Raw genomic sequence first — 17,918 nt, 5'->3', positions numbered from 1 at the left:
CGGTATGTAATAATTTAAATTATTTGACAAAGCGGTTGATTTTGTTTTGCATGTAATGTATAAGTGAAGGTAAGTAAGTGTACAATCTGCTAAATTCGTATACATTGTTCACCTAAATTGTTTCCAATGTTAGTGGACCAATTTAGTTTAAATTTATCCGAAATAAATTTTAATATTAGAAAACCACGTAACACTTCATGGACTCTTCCTAAAGCCATACATCTCATGTGCAATGTTACCAAAAATATAAAAAGATTTATTTAAATGTAAATTAATGTCTCGCTTGTAGGAAACTTCGTCGATAAGAGAAATTATTCTGGTGATAAATCCTTCGATCACTTACTAACAGGATAACCCTTTCCTGATATTCAACCGACTGCCGCACAGCAGGTATATTATTTTCTCAAATATTAATGTTGAACATGTTCCAAACTATTAACTAAAAGCATCCAAAACTATGTTCCATAATCTTAGCATTTCAACTTCCGTTGTTATGCAAAAGCTCGTTTTATTTACATATCAGTAATTCTATTGGGGAAGTCTCTTTATAACTGCCGAGCTTTATATTTATATTGTTACTTTAAACACAGCTGAGTTACTCTAACTATTACAACTACTGTCTCCTAAAGGATGCAGGCTGCTTACAGTTGCGAACATAAGGATAATTAGTAAAGACTGATAATATTTTTCTACAATTCATCTGTTAAGATATTCCATGAAAAATAGTTCAAAATAGTTCTGTTGCGACTAATGTCTAGGCATTATTCAATCAAGAAGTTAATGTTCTGTTATATTAATGTGCTTATTAAGGTCATTCTTTTGACTTAAAGAATGACCTCCTCATAAAAGATCTCGAAACATGTAAAATTCTTGACACTGTTAAAAGGCTACTGTCAACCTAATATTTGTTTCTTCTACATACGAATTTACGAGTGGTCGTTCTAATGTACAGAAAAGAATGTTCAGGAACGTTATGCAAAAAAGTTACATATCAAGTAATTGAAAGTAATTAATAATAATAATGGATACCCTGCTGCATTGTAGTATTAGTCTAGGAATACTTTGCCAGTAATATTTTAATCGAGTCACTAACATCGGAAATAATGAAGATGATACGAATGTTACAATAATATGAATTGGTTCATTCTGCATTTGCAAACGAGAAAATATTTATTAGAAGCATGTATATTGTTGAAGTTAGTACAACCCACTTTTTAATGTACGCATGTTGAGTAACGCTTAGGTGAAGCAAAACGATACAAAGTACATCGGCGATCATACCTATTAAAAATATGAATTCATTATTGAAAATTTCATTGCTTTTGGGTCCCATGTCAGCTATGCGATTCTAATAGTTAAAGGTCATACTCTCACACATAAGTCGTGCATAATGATAAATATTTGCGTAAAATTATATAACTAATAATTACTATTAATTAACCGCCGTAATTAAAAAGGATTAAAATACTGCTATTGAAAGAATTATATTATATTACATAAACACACCAAGGTAAATTTCATTTTTCCGTGATGCCTCCACCTAGAATGCAAATATTTTCATCATCTAATGCACTCAGTGTAACCATATTATACCATGGAAACAGTTTTTGAAGTAATGGGAACAGAGGAAGTATTCTATACAATAGACGGAATAATTTGCAGATCATTTTGTGTTTTAAATAAACTATATTATCACATAATTATAGTCGGGTTGAGAACTGTATTTAAGAATTTTATAAAACAAATATATTTATTTACTATTCCTCTTATTACTATTATCATCGTTAAAATCATCGCTATAATTTATTTTATTATTATTAGCTGAGTTCTTGATGAAGTTATTAAACAAAACGCAAAGATTTTGAAGAAACTTTGTGAAATTTATAATGCTTTTCTAATTATTGTTAAGTAGTGCCAAGAGACCAGATGATGGATTGAAGATTTTATAAAATCTATCGTGACAAGTGCATTTCAAGAAGATGCGTCAGTTCACGTTAGTACTACCTGTTTCTCTACATTATTCAAGTAAAGCTCTCATTAGCTCTGATTTAAATGTTACAGAAATTATTTTTTTATGAATTAGAATTATTGTAATGGAAAAGATTGAGACTACATTCGTAATATATATATTTATTTATTTTTGTATTATATTACACTTGTACACATAGGGTATGCTCGTTTTGGACGCTTATGTACTATTTAGAATCATTCCCTTTGGCTTCTCAGCACTTACACTCGTACGTGTGGCAAAATGTTGGATACACACAAAATTACTTTTTTTATACTTAAGAATACCGTAACTAAAAACGCCAATTATGAACCCTGTTAATATTATTACTTTTATTACACTGTTTGTTGTATGTAATGTTATTGAAGTACAAAAAAGTGTATAAAATATTGGATGTACATATTAAATTCATTCTAACCATATGGCAAAACACAGTTAATAAATAACAGTGGTATTTGACTTAAATAAACAATTTGAAGGTGATATTGACAGAGTATTGTCCCCATCATGCAACCTATCACATATCATTTTCCTTATTGCAAATGTATGAATTTGCTATTTTATATAAATTTAATTGAAACGTACGGGTTGGTAGTGACTCTTTAACTACTGTACCTCAACGAAAATAAGTATTTAACGTAATCGAAGTTTACAAGCACTATCAATGCATAAGGGTTCAAAGCGAACCCACCTTTATTCGTTTACCTGTTAAATTTGTGTGTACTGTTTATTTGTATTTTTACGTTCCTGTTTGTAGTTAATGTTACAAGTAAGCAATTCTGTTAAATAATCAGAAAAGTGCAAGATGTCAATAAGAGTATTATATCATTTCGTAACTTAGATATATTAAAGTGTTGAAAAATATAGTAGTAAAGAGTAATTTGATAAAAAATTAAGAGTAAGAAAACCAAAAGGTCCTTAACAGATTCAAAACCAGAACCTTACCTTGAACCATTGATGTCAGCCTTACATTCATCGTTACTATTGAAAATGAAGCGAAATTTGTTCCTACATCCAGGATTACACAATTAAAAAAATGATAACCAAACTTATAATTTTATATCATATTGGTATATGATGATATTTTCACAATAATGGCTAGCCAACTAGTATACTGTATATTAAACAGCATTCTCATAGTCATCAGCCCCTATGATTTAGGCTCCATCCCTGTACGCAATTCTCTCATTTGAATCGTAAACCTTCTCAAAGATTTAACATATACCAACTAAACACCATTGTAATAAATCACAGCACCACCAAAGGTAACGAAAATACATTCACTTTTCTACGTGGAAGTTGTGTTTTAAGCAATATATAATATGTTAACTCATATCTTACAAGTTAAAACACTTTCGAAATACAATCACTTATGTTTTTATAGCTTTCAAGGAATTCATAATTAATATTGTACTGATTTCAATAAATTAGTAATAAAAAATAAGGAAAACACTTTAAAATAAACCTATTATAATTATACATCGTTAACTAACCGGACTATCATATTGAACGAAATTTAATACTTTCATAATTATTGAAAATATTATAGATCTAAGTGGGATATTTTGTACATTTCAATAACATTGATATTCATGATTACTTCGAAATATATACCTGTCAAGTCGTACATTATTTCTTTTTTTTTTTTAGATGACAAAATTATCGCAACAGTTACGTATACAATACACTCTGCAACAATCACATTGTAATTCTTACTACATTCCAACTGACGGAGTACCAGTATACACCATTTCGCCTGCTCTTGTTTGGAATATTATCGATAACGATATCTGTACTAGTTCTTCAATTACATTAACAATTAATAAGTAGTACATATGTCAAACCTTTCTTTTACGCAACTTTGCTTTTGCTTCTTGCAATAGAAGGTCGAACGTATTGTCCTCGCTGCCCTGTGATTTGTGTGCACTATTAGGAGAACTGCTTGCCATACCATCTGTCAGAAACAATGTACCGTATTTAAAATACCGAGTTTAGCTTAAATCGAACTTTATTATATTCAATTAAACACAGAACGCGATGTATCGTGAATAATTTGTTCTTACCAAGATCAGCATATTTCACTTTACAAAATGCTCGACGGCCCCCGAAACATAAATCATATCTGGGTAAATTTCGATCATCGTTACCATGTTCTACTGCTTCGTATGCGTCATTTTTATATGCAAATGTTACAAAACCGTAATTGTCACTAAAACGTGACGAAAAAATTTAGATTTTTACGTTTTTAGGAATACAAGATAAACTTACAGAACATCAAAACACTTACCCATGTTCACGAATATGTATACTAATGTCTACGATAGGGCCGAAAGTTTCGAATCTTCGGCGCAAATCAGCTTTAGTAATTCCTTCGTCTAAACGACCGACATAAATCACCCTTCGTTCCTCCACTTGTCTTTGCTTTTCTCTGTCACACCAATCGTATGATTTCCGGTAAGAGCTGGACGGAGATCTAATACAATTAAAACCATGAAATTTCATTAACTGCAATTTATTTTGTTGAAAATTTCTAAATTCGTCAGAACAATTTTTAAAAAATATCTCCTTACAGAGAATGACAAAGTGAAGCTTTTTTATATTTACATTTTATTTTATTTACTCGACGTTTAGTTTCAAAAATAAAAATAAAAAACTTAAAAGTCCTTTCTCCCAAAATTCTCAAATTCAAATCTCATTCATTTTATAAGAATAACTCCTCACAAGGTCGTCTGAAGGTCAACATATTGTACATGTTTGAATTTGTCTTTTTATGAGCTATAAGAATATAATAATGAAAATATTCAATCCTAAAAAAAATGCCAATGACCTTGAAACCTGGAAAAAACGACCTTTAAGAAAAAATGATTTCGCCATCCTTGAAACAGTGTAACTTTGTTCTCTAAATTTTTTCGTAAAAATTTTATTTCGTAATTTTAATTCGTAATTCGCATCACCCTGTATACATATACATATGTATATTGACTTTGTATGATCAGCCCAGCTGTCTGACAAAAGAAGGCACGGATGTGGAAATCGCATTTGGAACGATACCCTATAGAGGTGTAGTACGTACAGTCGGTCATGAAAATATTCGGACTCCATTATAGTTCTGATTATTATAGTGCATACTTCAGAAATTTATGCATTAAGAACAAAAAAAGGTTTCGCGTATGTTACTATGCAGTGTGTAGTTAACCAAAACATAAAAGATGTTTATTTACAATAGGTGATTACATAAATAATAAAAGAAAAATTAAAAGTACGCTCATTTTCATGTCACGAAAATATTCGGACACTATCAAAACTAAGTTTATAACATTATACGTAAATCTTGTTTTTAGAAATTAATATTTAGTTGGATATCCCATATGCTTTATGACGTGCCGCAATCGCGTTGGCATATTATAAATTATTCTTTTTAAATAATATTGCCCAATACGTAGCCATTCTTCTTACAGACGTCTTTTTAGTTCGTCCTGTGTGTTTATGGGGGTTATTCGAATTCGGCGATCTAATTCATCCCATAAATTTTCAATGGGATTTAAATCTGGCGATTGCGGTGGTGGGTGGAGGACGTTCTTGCAAGTGTATAGTAAGAATTCTTGAACAATATGGGATTTGTTTTGGATCGTTATCCTGATAAAATTTGATTCCGCTTTGCAGTCCCATGTTATCAGCACTTTTTTTAAAATTGTTTTGCAAAATGTGCAGGTACCTATTTTTATCGAGGATGTCGTCGATAAAAACTAATTCGCTCTTGGGCCAAAATACATCCCCACACCCATCACAGACCCATCACCGTGTTTCACAATCGTTTGAAATGTCTCGGATTTAATTCTTCTCTCGATCTCCGCCATACCCTAATTCTTCCATCGCTTCCATAAATATTAAATTTTGCCTCGTCCGCGAAAATTACGTCTTCCCACCACTGACTCTCCTTTGAAATATACACTAGCTGTCAAAAAAAACGGGACACTATTTTAGAACGTCATAACTCCGAGAGTTTTCAACCGATCTTCGGGAAACTTCGTGAGGTTTAGTTTTGAAGTGTTCTCTGGGTGTGTGCAAAGTTGCATTGACGAGGGTTGATGAGAAAGGGTTAATTCACCCCCCCACCCACCCCTAAATGGGTAATGCAGAATAACGGCACTTCAAAGGAAGCGAGTTTTTAAAAAAATCGACATTTTCGAATTTTATTGCCATTCACGCGGGAAAAAGACATAAAAACTGTGTCGCACCGATGCCCTGGACTGTTGGACATGTGAGCCACGCAACGAAACAACGTTCCAACCCTTAGTTGGGGGTGCACCACCCCTACCTTTGCCCCCCTCCCTTCAGCTCTGGGGGCAGTTTTCGAAACAGGACCTTTTCGGCATTCATCCTTAACGTATCGAGAACAAACATGGTGAATTCCATCGCCCTGCGATGTGTGGAAGTGCTCCGCTACGAAGGGGGTTGAAAATTTGCGAGCTGTTCCACCCCCCCCCCCCAAAAAGGGTGCCTGTGGGGTGCACGGTATGGGTGATAGCATTTTCTGGATCAGGGGAGTCCAGAGAATGCATTGAGCTCTAAATCGAGACTGTAGTCCAAAAATTGTGGATTTTAGGGGGAGTGGGTTTGTCCGAGAGCAATTTCAAGAGGTGCATTTTGTAGGCGGTATCAAACAGAGTCGCCTGAAAGGTTTTTTTGATTTTTTCACCACCTTCCGTCGCCCCTGGACCCTTGTGAAGTGCCGTTTTTCTGCATTACGCCTTTAGGAGGGGGGAGGGGGGGATGAATTAACCCTTTATCATCAACCCTCGTCAATGCTACTTTGCACACACCCAGAGGACACTTCAAAACTAAACCTCACGAAGTTTCTCGAAGATTGGTTGAAAACTCGCGGAGTTATGACGTTTTAAAATAGTGTCCCGTTTTTTTTTACGGCTAGTGTAGTTTCTTGCAACATTCAGTCTCTTCGTCCTGTTCTTCGCGTTAATATACGGTTTTTTTTCGAGCTATTCTTCCATTATAGCCCTCTGATCGTAACACTCTTCTTATGTTTTCCGGATGCACTGACATTCCACGATCATTATTTATTTCAGTTGCTAACTTTGGAACATTTATCCGAGGATCACAGTTAATTCTCCTAATTATGGCGTTTATCACGAGTATTGAGGATCGGTTTGCGTCCGCTTTGAGGGATAGATTCAATTCTATCTTCATTGTTGTAACGTCGCAGAATATCCCATACCGTGCTCTTACTAATATTTAATAAATCTGCAATTTTGTGAATCGATTTCCCCTTCTCACGATAAAAAATTACTAATTGTCGCATATCAAACGCCGTGTTCTTACTTTTCCGACTCATTCCGTACAAATTTTGAGCAAGACTGACAAATATTAGATCTCTAACGTACTCTGTACATAGTAGGAACGCTATGTTTACAAACACTGTTTCAGTCAGTTCCTGGAACCTGGAAATTTGAGAAGTACAGCAAGTGTCCGAATATTTTCGTGACATGAAAACGAGCGTACTTTCCATTTTTCTTTTATTATTTATCTAATCACTTGTCGTAAATAAACATCTTTTATGTTTTGGTTAACTACACACTGCATAGTAACATACGTGAAACCTCTTTGTTCTTATTGCATAAATTTCTGAAGTACGGACTATAATAGTCAGAACTATAGCGATGTCCGAATATTTTCGTGACCGACTGTATGTAGTACTGCAAAACAATTTTGGCTTTTTTCAAAAGGGGCCTCCGTTTTCGAAGTATTTTGGTTTAAAGTGTTTTGTATGTGTTCTTGAGGGGTCATATACGGTTTTCAGTAGTAAAATGTGCTCAATGTTTGCAAAAGATTTGAGGGAAAATTATTAAGCCATTTGGTTTAATTCTTTTTGTAACATAAAAGTACATGCTTATACAGTAGTAAACCCGCATGAAAAAGTATAAATTGCCCTCTAAGTACGTTGTAATAAAACAATTTTTTGGACGTCACCGCTAACGGTGGGCGTGATTAAACTTGTACAAATGATCTCAATCAAAAATTATCGATTTATTTACACTTTCTCGTACCGTAGTTTTCGGTTGACGAGAGGATTTTTTAAAAAACAAAAAATTATGGTTGTAGCAACGATTCGAAGGCAAGGATCATGATTTCCGTATAAAAATCCATACATTATTATTTGCTATTAAAAAATGGTATAATTTATTTAAAAAACTCTTCATTGACCGATAAATAATTTTATTTAGAACATGTATGTAAAAGATAAAGTCAATCGGATAAACGGTGAGGCATTCCCCTCCACCGCCCTAAGAAATACTATTTCGAAAAAAACGCGTTTAAAGTTTTAGAAGAGTTTAGAGTTTGATAAAAGAGAAATTTTGTAACTCATCCTCAATCTGCAATAGTGACACCATAAAGTTGAGCTTCCTATGCAATGTGACACATGCTGCACGCTGCATTGCCAATGCTAACATTTAATGTGTCCAAAATTTTCAATAAAGACATGTGCCCTTCATTGAGTATTAATGTTGCAACGTATGCAGCGATTTCAAGAATGGTAGGACCGCTACATGTTTATTTTGGATCGACCTTCCATGAGAGCATTCAGACTCTCATTAGAGTTTCTTTTCCACGATCTGCGGATCTAGCAGCCCTAAACAACGCGTATCGTGGGGAACATACAATTTTCTACGGTTTTAGATCGGGGTAATCACGGATACAACTCCCCGTACATTTCAAAAGTCAAATCAAACAAGGACAATCAACGCTCTAACCCGCTGATACGTGATGTAACGCGACTTGTTCCATATACACGACTGTAACTTTGTAAATAATTCGAATTTTATGTTCGTTGTAGGCGTAAAATATTTCTACGACGTGAACTTGTAAAAGTATATAATAAAAAAAAATCGATATTTTGAAGTGGAGAAACGTATATGACCCCTTAAGAAATGTATAATAAAAGCATCTATAACAAGATTCATTGGGTTAATTGATAAAGTATTAGGTTGTAACGCTGTTGGCCCGGATTCGTGTCCCAATAGATTTTTCTTTTCAATTTTGTATGATAGAAATTTACTTTTTATATATTATGTACTATATACTGTATATTATGTATTACCTTACGCTTATTTCAAGGTTGAAATTAATTTTTAACAACATATCATGGAGAAATACCTACTTGCTACACGCTGATCTTCTAATACATATATACAGTGATGAATGTTTCTAATAAAAATATTAATTTGGCGGTAAAAATACACATCGTACGGTTGTACTAACGGTGTACGTTTCAGAGATATCACTGCCAGTTTCCAGTCATTACTATATTCATGATCTGCTTCATTAAATATATCATCATAAACGTCTTCCGCTTGAGCCCCCCCCCCCCTCCCACAAATCTCCGATTAATAAAAATTGATTACAATCTACATACTTCTTTAAAACTTCGCGTAGATACATCGCATACAAACATTTTGTTAATTTTTGCCGAGATATGTTATGTTAAAAATTAATTTCAACCTTAAAATATGCGTAAGGTAATATATGTATAATATACAGTATATAGTACATAATACATAAAAAATATATTTCTATGATACAAAATTAAAATAAAAAACAACTATCGGGACACGAATAGCGTTACAACCTGATACTCTACCAATTGACCCAACGAACCTTAAGTGTTTTTATTATACATTTTTTAAAAACACATACACAAAACTTTAAATCAAAATATCTTGAAAACGAAGGCCCATTCTGAAAAAAAGCCAAGATGGTTTTGCAGTACTACATGCGTACTACAACCTCCATAGGGTGTCGTTCAAAGAGCGATTTCCCCATTCGTGCCTTCTTCTTGTGAGCCTATTTTTCGAAGACGTATACACGCTCTTTGCAATCAAAAGGTTAAATATACTCCACCCCAAGATTTCTTAACCACTGGCACGCAGGTTCTCCCAAAGAGTAATCAGAAGTGTTGGTGTCAGATCACCGACAATCGTTTCACCGACAATGTTTACATCGACGCCGTTTCATCGACAAGTTCAAGTCGCCGACAATGTTTACATCGACACTGATTTCACTGACACAATCAATTCAACGACATTGTTTTCGTCGACACTTATTTCACCGACACGTAATTACTTGTAATTTCACCGACAAAATTACTTGTCCACAGTCAATTTTCGTTTAATTTGTATAGTTTACGTTCATTGTTCATTCATCATGTATTTACTTTGTTTACAGAAAAGTAAAAAATACTTCTATTTATTTTAATTATTCACCTATACTAAAGTATATTTGTTACATTCTTATGTATTTATTAACCATGTACGATAATTAATAAAGTTAAAGAGCATAAATGAAACATAATAATATTCCTCAATTGCCATCCCTATTTCCCATACAAAGGAGTGAGTAAAACTATTAAAAAAGTTATTTTTAAGACTGATCATATATGTATATACATATATTAAAAATCGGTATCGGTGAAATCCGCGACGGAAACAATGTCAGCGAATTGAACGTGTCGATCAAATAAGTGTCGACGGAAACAATGTCGGTAAATTGATCGTGTCAGTGAAATCAGTGTCGATGTAAACATTGTCGGTGATCTGACACCAACCCAATCAGAAAGGGTAATAAAAATTCCATCGGTTAGCATAAATACATATGTGTTCACTGATCACGCCAAACGCATTGTGTGGATTATTGATGAACAAATAGAATTTTTGCCTACTCCAGCCGAAACCCTCAAGGACTGTAGCTATGTCTGATTGAATATAGTTACAGTACGGATCTAGCGATCTCGAGGTACCCGAGTTTTTAGAAGGTTAGAAAGTCCTGTTCTAGCCAAATTTAAATGCTTTTATCAGCATCGTTGGATTTATGTAGCTATAAACGATCTTTGTTGCATCGATAAGTATCGTTAATACTAATTATATACCTTCTCCAATCTTTGTAGCTACGGTAACTGCTTGAGGAATGTCGTCTCTGCCTGTCGTAACTTCTACGATAGCGTCTTTCCTTTTTCCGGCGACTCGACCATTTACTTCTTCCGAAATTCGAATGAGACGACGATCTAGAATTACGGTTTTTGTAATGTTTTCATAACAGTGCTTTCATGTTTTTTTTTTTTTGTTTGTACATTTTGTAAATATGTACCTTGAACAACTAGAATATCGAGAGGAACATTGGGACCTTGATCTGGACGATCTAGAACGCGATCGCGAGTATCTCGATCCTGAACTGAAAGTAGATCTAGTATTTGAACGCGAACGTGAGCGAGATGACCAAGTACTACTTGAACTGACAGAGCTACGACGATGGCTTATTCTTCGATGACGTGTATTGCTTCGTTTACGTGATCTGCTTCGACTACTACTACTTCTACTTCTGCTTCTGCTTCTGCTCCTACTTTTACTCTTACTTCTCGATCTAGAACGACTTGATCTAGAATTAATTCTTTGTTTTGTATAAGGTCGTTGGCTTGTATTTAGAATATGCTGATCTCTGAAAATTATTCAGAATTTTTATTGAATAATATTCGTTCGATGCAAATAAATTATTTAGTACAACGAATATACTTAACAAATACGCATTTGTTTAATGTTTACCTTTCCTCCACGTGCCTTTCATCGACATCAATTAAAGATTTTGGTGGAAATTCAAATACAGTTTCATAAGTTTGTATTCCTACGTCACAAGTGGGAGGTTTTGGACGAAGTTTTTCCTCATCTATGTCTGCTTTTGGTTTTAAAACTGATACAATTTCTCTTTCCGACCATATTAGAGTTCCAGGATCATCTTTGATAGGTTCAGTTGTAGTAGAAGCATGATGAACGTATATCAATGTCATAGGTTGTATTGGTGAATTTGTTCTACTATTATCGCTACGATTTTGTTCCCTTCTACTCCTATATTCTGCCAAATTTAATTTTCTACGAGGTTTCCTCTCTTCTTCTTTTGGAAAGGCCTTTTTAGTATCTTGAACAATAATGTTGTGTACTTTGTCATTTGACCCATTAGAGATAGTTATTATACTTTCATTAGAGGTAGTCATTACAACTGGTAGTTGTGTATTAAGTGGTTTCTTTAACACGGAAACCATTTGTGTTGTTTTCTGATTCCCTTTTGTTTTATTTAAAACACCCTTTTGTAATTGCAAAATACTTGTCGCTAAAGCTGAACGTATTTTTATTTCTCGCGTCAATTTATTTAAAGACTCGTTGTGTACTTGATTAGTACAGTTTGATGTATTACTTGAAACATTAATATTTTGATCATTCTCATGTTCCATTGGAGGTTCTTCTTTAATTTCATTTTGTAATTTTACCGATCCACTGACTTGAACATCATTAGATACTGTAACATCTGACTCTTCCTTATTATTTACTTTGCTTGATTCTAAATCACTATCTTTTCTTGCAGTGTCTTCAGTCGAATTTTCTCTCCTTTTGATTACAGGTTTGTTCAAATGCGATGAAAATGTTTGTTTTAGATATGCTGTATAAAAATGAGATGACTGCCAGTTATTATCCTTAAATGCAGTTACTTTTTCACTGTCACTAGATTGTCTTTCATATTCACTGTTACTATCTGAACTACTGGAGCATGAATTACTACTACTACAATAATCGTGATCCAAATGGACTAGTCCACCATCGACAGTTTTACTTTTGGTATTGTTTGTTACCTAACATAATAAAATAGTTATTATTTATGTTTCTGGAAAAAGTATCATTCATGTCATTTAATTGTGTTTAGCACATTGACTGCTAGTCCTGTTGGACGAAATAATTCTCGATGTCATTCTTTGCATAAACGCTAGCTATGAGGCAACTTTGTTATTTTTACTTGGCAGTCAACGTCTTAAACATGAAAAAAAGGCGTTACTAATCAATTTGTATACTTAACTATTTTCAGAAGCTTGTTTCGAGAAAGTGTTGCCGCGGCATCTTGCATGCGTGTTCCATTGCTGCGACCACTACTTTGGCGATTTGACATTGTTGGTATTATTGAAATTACCTTTTTACGCCCAGACGTCTAACAAATATGAAATGATTATATTACAACACATTCAAAGTTAATTTAATTTTATGCTTAATAAGATTTTCTTTTATCCAGGAGAAAAATGATCGGACTATCAATTACTGTACAAAGATTCAAACTCGGATTATTTAGGGCATCAGCAAATTATTCTCTACTAAGTTTTATACCCCATAACATCCCCCACCTATGTTTGTAATAATTAAGTCTTTGTATAATTACCTTTATCTTCTCGATAACTCCTTTAGGTTGGGATTCTCTAATATTTTTATGTAAATTTGAAACTTGCGATAATTTCTTTGCTATTGTAATTCCAGACTGTTTCATACGTTGCTGAATCTTAGTAGGTTTCATGTGTAATTCTTGTTTACATTCTGTACTAATTTTGGTAGATCTATGAGATGATACTGCAGTATTTTCAGAAGCTTCAAACTGTTCTAATAAACTTTCAACAGTTCCAGCTTCCAAAACTATAATAACAAATATTAATCAGCCTTGGCCCATTTTATGTTTGTTTACTTAAAACACCTCTAGATGTAAAAGACATATCACCTGGTAAATGATTTGAAATAGATTTTTTATTAAAATTATTATTCTTTGTATTTTTATTACGTTGTATCAAATTTTCTTTCTTCTTTTTTTTTTGCTTTACTAATACATTCGCAGTGACATTGATTCCTATGTTGTCACATTCCATTTTATTTTGTTTATTTGTATATTTAGGCTCTTTAAGTAGCGATTTAGATTCTCCTTCTACTTTCTTATCGCTCTTCATAATGTCACTTTTGTTATGATATGAATTTTGTTCTCTTGTGTCTTCTATAGAAAATGTGAATTTGCATTACAAAAGAGATAACTGTTAATTGAATAACATTAATATAAACTTAAATTAAATAAACCTATATTTGTACTACGGCTTTCTAATTCTTGTATACTCTGACTGCTTCGAAGGGACTCCTTCCCTAAATTCTTTTGATTTGTTTTTAAATAATTAGATTTTCGAGTTAGTATAGATTTCTCATCTTGAAATGCATTCTCTGAAATAGAAAAGCTCTTTCTATCTGTAGTATTCGTGTTTAATTCTATTACATCCATATATTCATCCATGTCTGTGGCCTAAAAATGGGTTGTGTAAGTTTCATTCTACAAATAAGAAATAATATATCCAAATATTAGTACTACCTGTAAATAGCCAATATGTTCTTGCCAATCTGTAAGAACTTTAGCAAAATCTTCTTTAATATTATCAATTTTAGAAATTGTAGGACTTTCTGAAATTGATACGTCATCCACGTCTTCTGTATGTCTGAAATACATAATATCCGTTAAAATATTTTATACTGAAAATTTGACACAATAAAACATAAATTTACACTTACTCCTGTTCATTGCTCCATAAACTATCAGAATTTGCAATGTCAAGATGTGTTTCCATATAATCAAAATCATTTTCAACCATGTGCATTAATAAATCTTGAGGTTTATCCATTAAATTCTGTTAAAAGTGATATATTTTACAATACTTAGAATAATATAATTTACGAATAGAATGTACTTCATGAATATACCACACACAAAATTTACACTCATGAATCATTAAAAAACTAGGAATACAACTTTAGACAAATTTTCCTTGTATCATACCTTAAATAGCTTAGTAATTTAATATAAGATATAAGTAAGCTAGAATACAATAAACTGCTTAGTCTATAATCTTGCATCAAACTTTAAGAAATTCATTTGTATCGTACAAAAACAGTGAACTAAAAATTCATTTACAGTTTCAACATAATTGATAGATGTAGTAATACCGAAGTATTATTGTATATATGGATTGCATTTACATAGACCAAGTAACATTGACATTATAAACATAGATATGTATGAAGCATACTGAATAAGCTGAAGCTTATTAATTTCTTTTTTAGAGATTAATATATAAGAATTAATTTTCCTCCGACTATATAAATGTTTATAACATATTATATGATGACAATTTTTAACAACTTCACAAGAATCATGTTTGACAGAAGGATGTACCATGGATAGATGATTATTATAAATGTAAAAAGAAATATGGAAAGTTTATGAACTAAATAGACCAATGGAAAGATACAAGATAAGACTGTAGAACTATAATGTTGAACCATGCATTCTATACTTTAGAATTTATTGTATCAAAGTAACTTTTAAAAAATTACTCGCAAGAATATAATAAAGTAAATACAGAATATGATTTTCTTAAATTTTCATAATAAACATAGATACTTTATATTATAGAAAAAATAGATATTTTTCGAACCATATTTTGCTGTTTTACTAAACTATGCAAGAATTTAAACAGGGCTAACTTGCACACATTCACAGATTCAACAATAATAATTAAATAAACACGTTACCTGATCTAGAGATAACGAAAAATCTGAAAAGTGTTCTTCATCACGAAAATTTAAATATCCTGTTTCCATGATATGATTCAAATACTTGAATGAAACGATTTCTTGTATTATTAGTCTGTAATTGAAAGTATCGATAAGAAAATAAGTGAGAAATTTAACAAAGCGAGACGAAGCAGCCACGCGTTTACTTAAGGTTATGTTTGAGACAATGGTAGTGTGACACGAATTTGATATAAATATATTGGAATATAACACAACTTGGATTACTTTATTCTTAACATATTAAACACATATAGAAACAATAATAAAATACACTTCACCAGAAAACATGAAATTTGTACTTATTACCGTGAGCAAATGTGATAATGCTAAAGATCGACAGACGCGAGATACCGTTACTCTCGATATACAAGAATTTAAAACACGTTGTCACATAACTACACTTCACATTCATAATACAGCGTGACGTATTAATGAAAACTCGAATTTATAGAAATGCTTTAATTAATCGCAACTACCATTCGATTTTAAATGTATATTTCCGAGCTTCGTTCTTGGGAACGACTTACACTTGCTCACACTTGCTCATGAGTTCACATATACACATGCATATGCATGCAATAACTAACCATCAACCATGTGCACGTGTACCTACGCGAGTAGAAGAAAGCGTAGGACATACATATATTATATATAATTCCTCAAGACGCAACACCTCCGCGTATTTCATACAGTTATTAAAAGTCAACCTAAAGTTTTTGGATTTGAATACTGCAGTTATTGAGAAGATTCTAACGATTACGCTGATATTAGCGATACGATTATTATTTGTCACGTGTTTGTATGTATTAGTACACCAAGTGAGCAGCATGTGTCACTTGCTGCACGCTGCCGATCGACGGATGATCACTTACATGCCTAAGTTAAGAATTGCGCATATAAATAACGCATCTTCGTGTAATACTACACTGCAGACAGTATCACGAGCAATTTTTTGCTTTCACATGCGATTCCAATATTGTATACTTACTCAGCATATACAAGCAGCCACGCACACGTGATCGAAACGTCCGTAAACCCTTATCCCGGTGTCATCATGCGCCTGCATGCGCCCTAGCTTCCGCAGGTAACGCACCCGCGATGCACCAGTATTTTTCTATGTTAGTCGACCAGAATTGACCGCAATCGTCTGGTACTAGAGACCACTAGAGATGGCTGTAACTCAGTAAATGCTTTCGCAACTATTACGACTTTAAAATCCATTTGTAAATTTAGTATAACGTAAAATAGGCTGTCCCTATTAGCGTCGTCTGAAACATAATAACAGATCAAGTCGAATTGTTACGGTATCGTAAAAAAAATTGTTTTTATTGCGATATCTAGAGACGCGGTATCGTCTCGACGCCAAGTACATGAAAAATTATACGCCACCACGTATACCTGGCGCTGGAACTACCGCGTATCTTTTACTCGTAAACCGGCTATTCCAACCTTACCTGAAACTTCTTCCATTAATATCTCATCCCGCTTGCAATATTTTCTAAATTTAACGGCATTTTTCTAATGTAAATCGCATATAAGCTTTCAAATAAAACCAAAATCAATAAAATCGGTTCACGTACAAGTGAGATATAGTAATATAATGTCATTACGGTATTTTTCGTATGATTTTCCTTTCATCAACCCTTAGCCAATAGAAGTTAAGCTAAAGCCGAGTGTTCGTTCGTCAACTCTCGGAATCATTCGGTTTGGTATAGCTCTTACAGACCGTGGTCGAAACAGATGTCATCATTCATAACCTGCCAAGTGTCAAAAGTTTTTACACTATTGCGTTATTAATTATATTTATATCAGCAAAATGTTTTCAATTTAGACTTGTTATACAGGGTGTTAACAAGTATGTGGGACATTTGTTCAGGATGAAGTCTTCGTGCCAGTATAAATGATAAAGTCTCTTGCCATTTTGCGATCTGAGGCTTCGTTGTCGAGATATCAGCGGTTGAAATTTACAGGTGTGACTTCCGGGGCGGGCTATTTGAATCCCTGTCAGCTGAACGCGCGGTCGCACGTGGACACACTCACACAGGAGAAAGACGCACCGATGCACACTCACATGCGTCATTCGTCCGACGACACTGCACCAAATGGACTCTCGCGAAGTTTAATACATTTTTATACTGGTTTTATACTGTTTACAATAAATGTTCAAAATGTCCGCCACTCTCTCCTATGCATGTTTTTAGTCTTTTTTAAACAAATTCCGGATTTTTTCAAATATTTCCGGTTTTTCTCCAATTTCCACACAAGCGTCCATGATACATTGACGAAGAGTATTCGTGTCAGGAAAGTCACCTCTGTACACTTTGGATTTTAAATAACCCCACACAGAAAAGTCTAAAGGATTTAAATCCGGGGATCGGGCAGACCATTCCGTGTATCCTCGACGGCCTATCCACCTGTGTGGGAAAGTT

The 17,918-nt window shown here is 33.5% G+C and overlaps 1 protein-coding gene across 9 annotated transcripts; it reads right to left on the bottom strand.

Moving 5' to 3' along the window:
* Positions 1-3,659: 3,659 nt before the first annotated feature.
* LOC128888293 (NK-tumor recognition protein) lies at positions 3,660-16,723 on the bottom strand. Of its 9 annotated transcripts, none has more exons than XM_054145008.1 (14): positions 16,478-16,723; positions 15,448-15,562; positions 14,428-14,543; positions 14,231-14,354; positions 13,948-14,164; positions 13,601-13,867; positions 13,271-13,518; positions 12,917-13,045; positions 11,617-12,695; positions 11,165-11,512; positions 10,947-11,081; positions 4,296-4,481; positions 4,072-4,217; positions 3,660-3,962 (listed from the first exon to the last, which is right to left on the bottom strand). In XM_054145008.1, the coding sequence occupies exons 2-14, from the start codon at positions 15,514-15,516 to the stop codon at positions 3,847-3,849; spliced, it is 3,180 nt and encodes a 1,059-aa protein (XP_054000983.1). In that variant the 5' UTR covers positions 15,517-15,562; positions 16,478-16,723; the 3' UTR covers positions 3,660-3,846. The 9 variants fall into 9 exon arrangements, with proteins under 9 accessions (XP_054000983.1, XP_054000979.1, XP_054000980.1 ...); XM_054145004.1 differs by lacking the exon at positions 16,478-16,723 and adding an exon at positions 16,103-16,301; XM_054145005.1 differs by lacking the exon at positions 16,478-16,723 and adding an exon at positions 16,099-16,142.
* Positions 16,724-17,918: the final 1,195 nt, after the last annotated feature.

This window comes from Hylaeus anthracinus, unplaced genomic scaffold (assembly GCF_026225885.1).
Source record: "Hylaeus anthracinus isolate JK02 unplaced genomic scaffold, UHH_iyHylAnth1.0_haploid 11991, whole genome shotgun sequence".
Lineage (NCBI taxonomy): Eukaryota > Metazoa > Arthropoda > Insecta > Hymenoptera > Colletidae > Hylaeus > Hylaeus anthracinus.
This window is presented reverse-complemented; position numbering and strand designations above follow the sequence as displayed.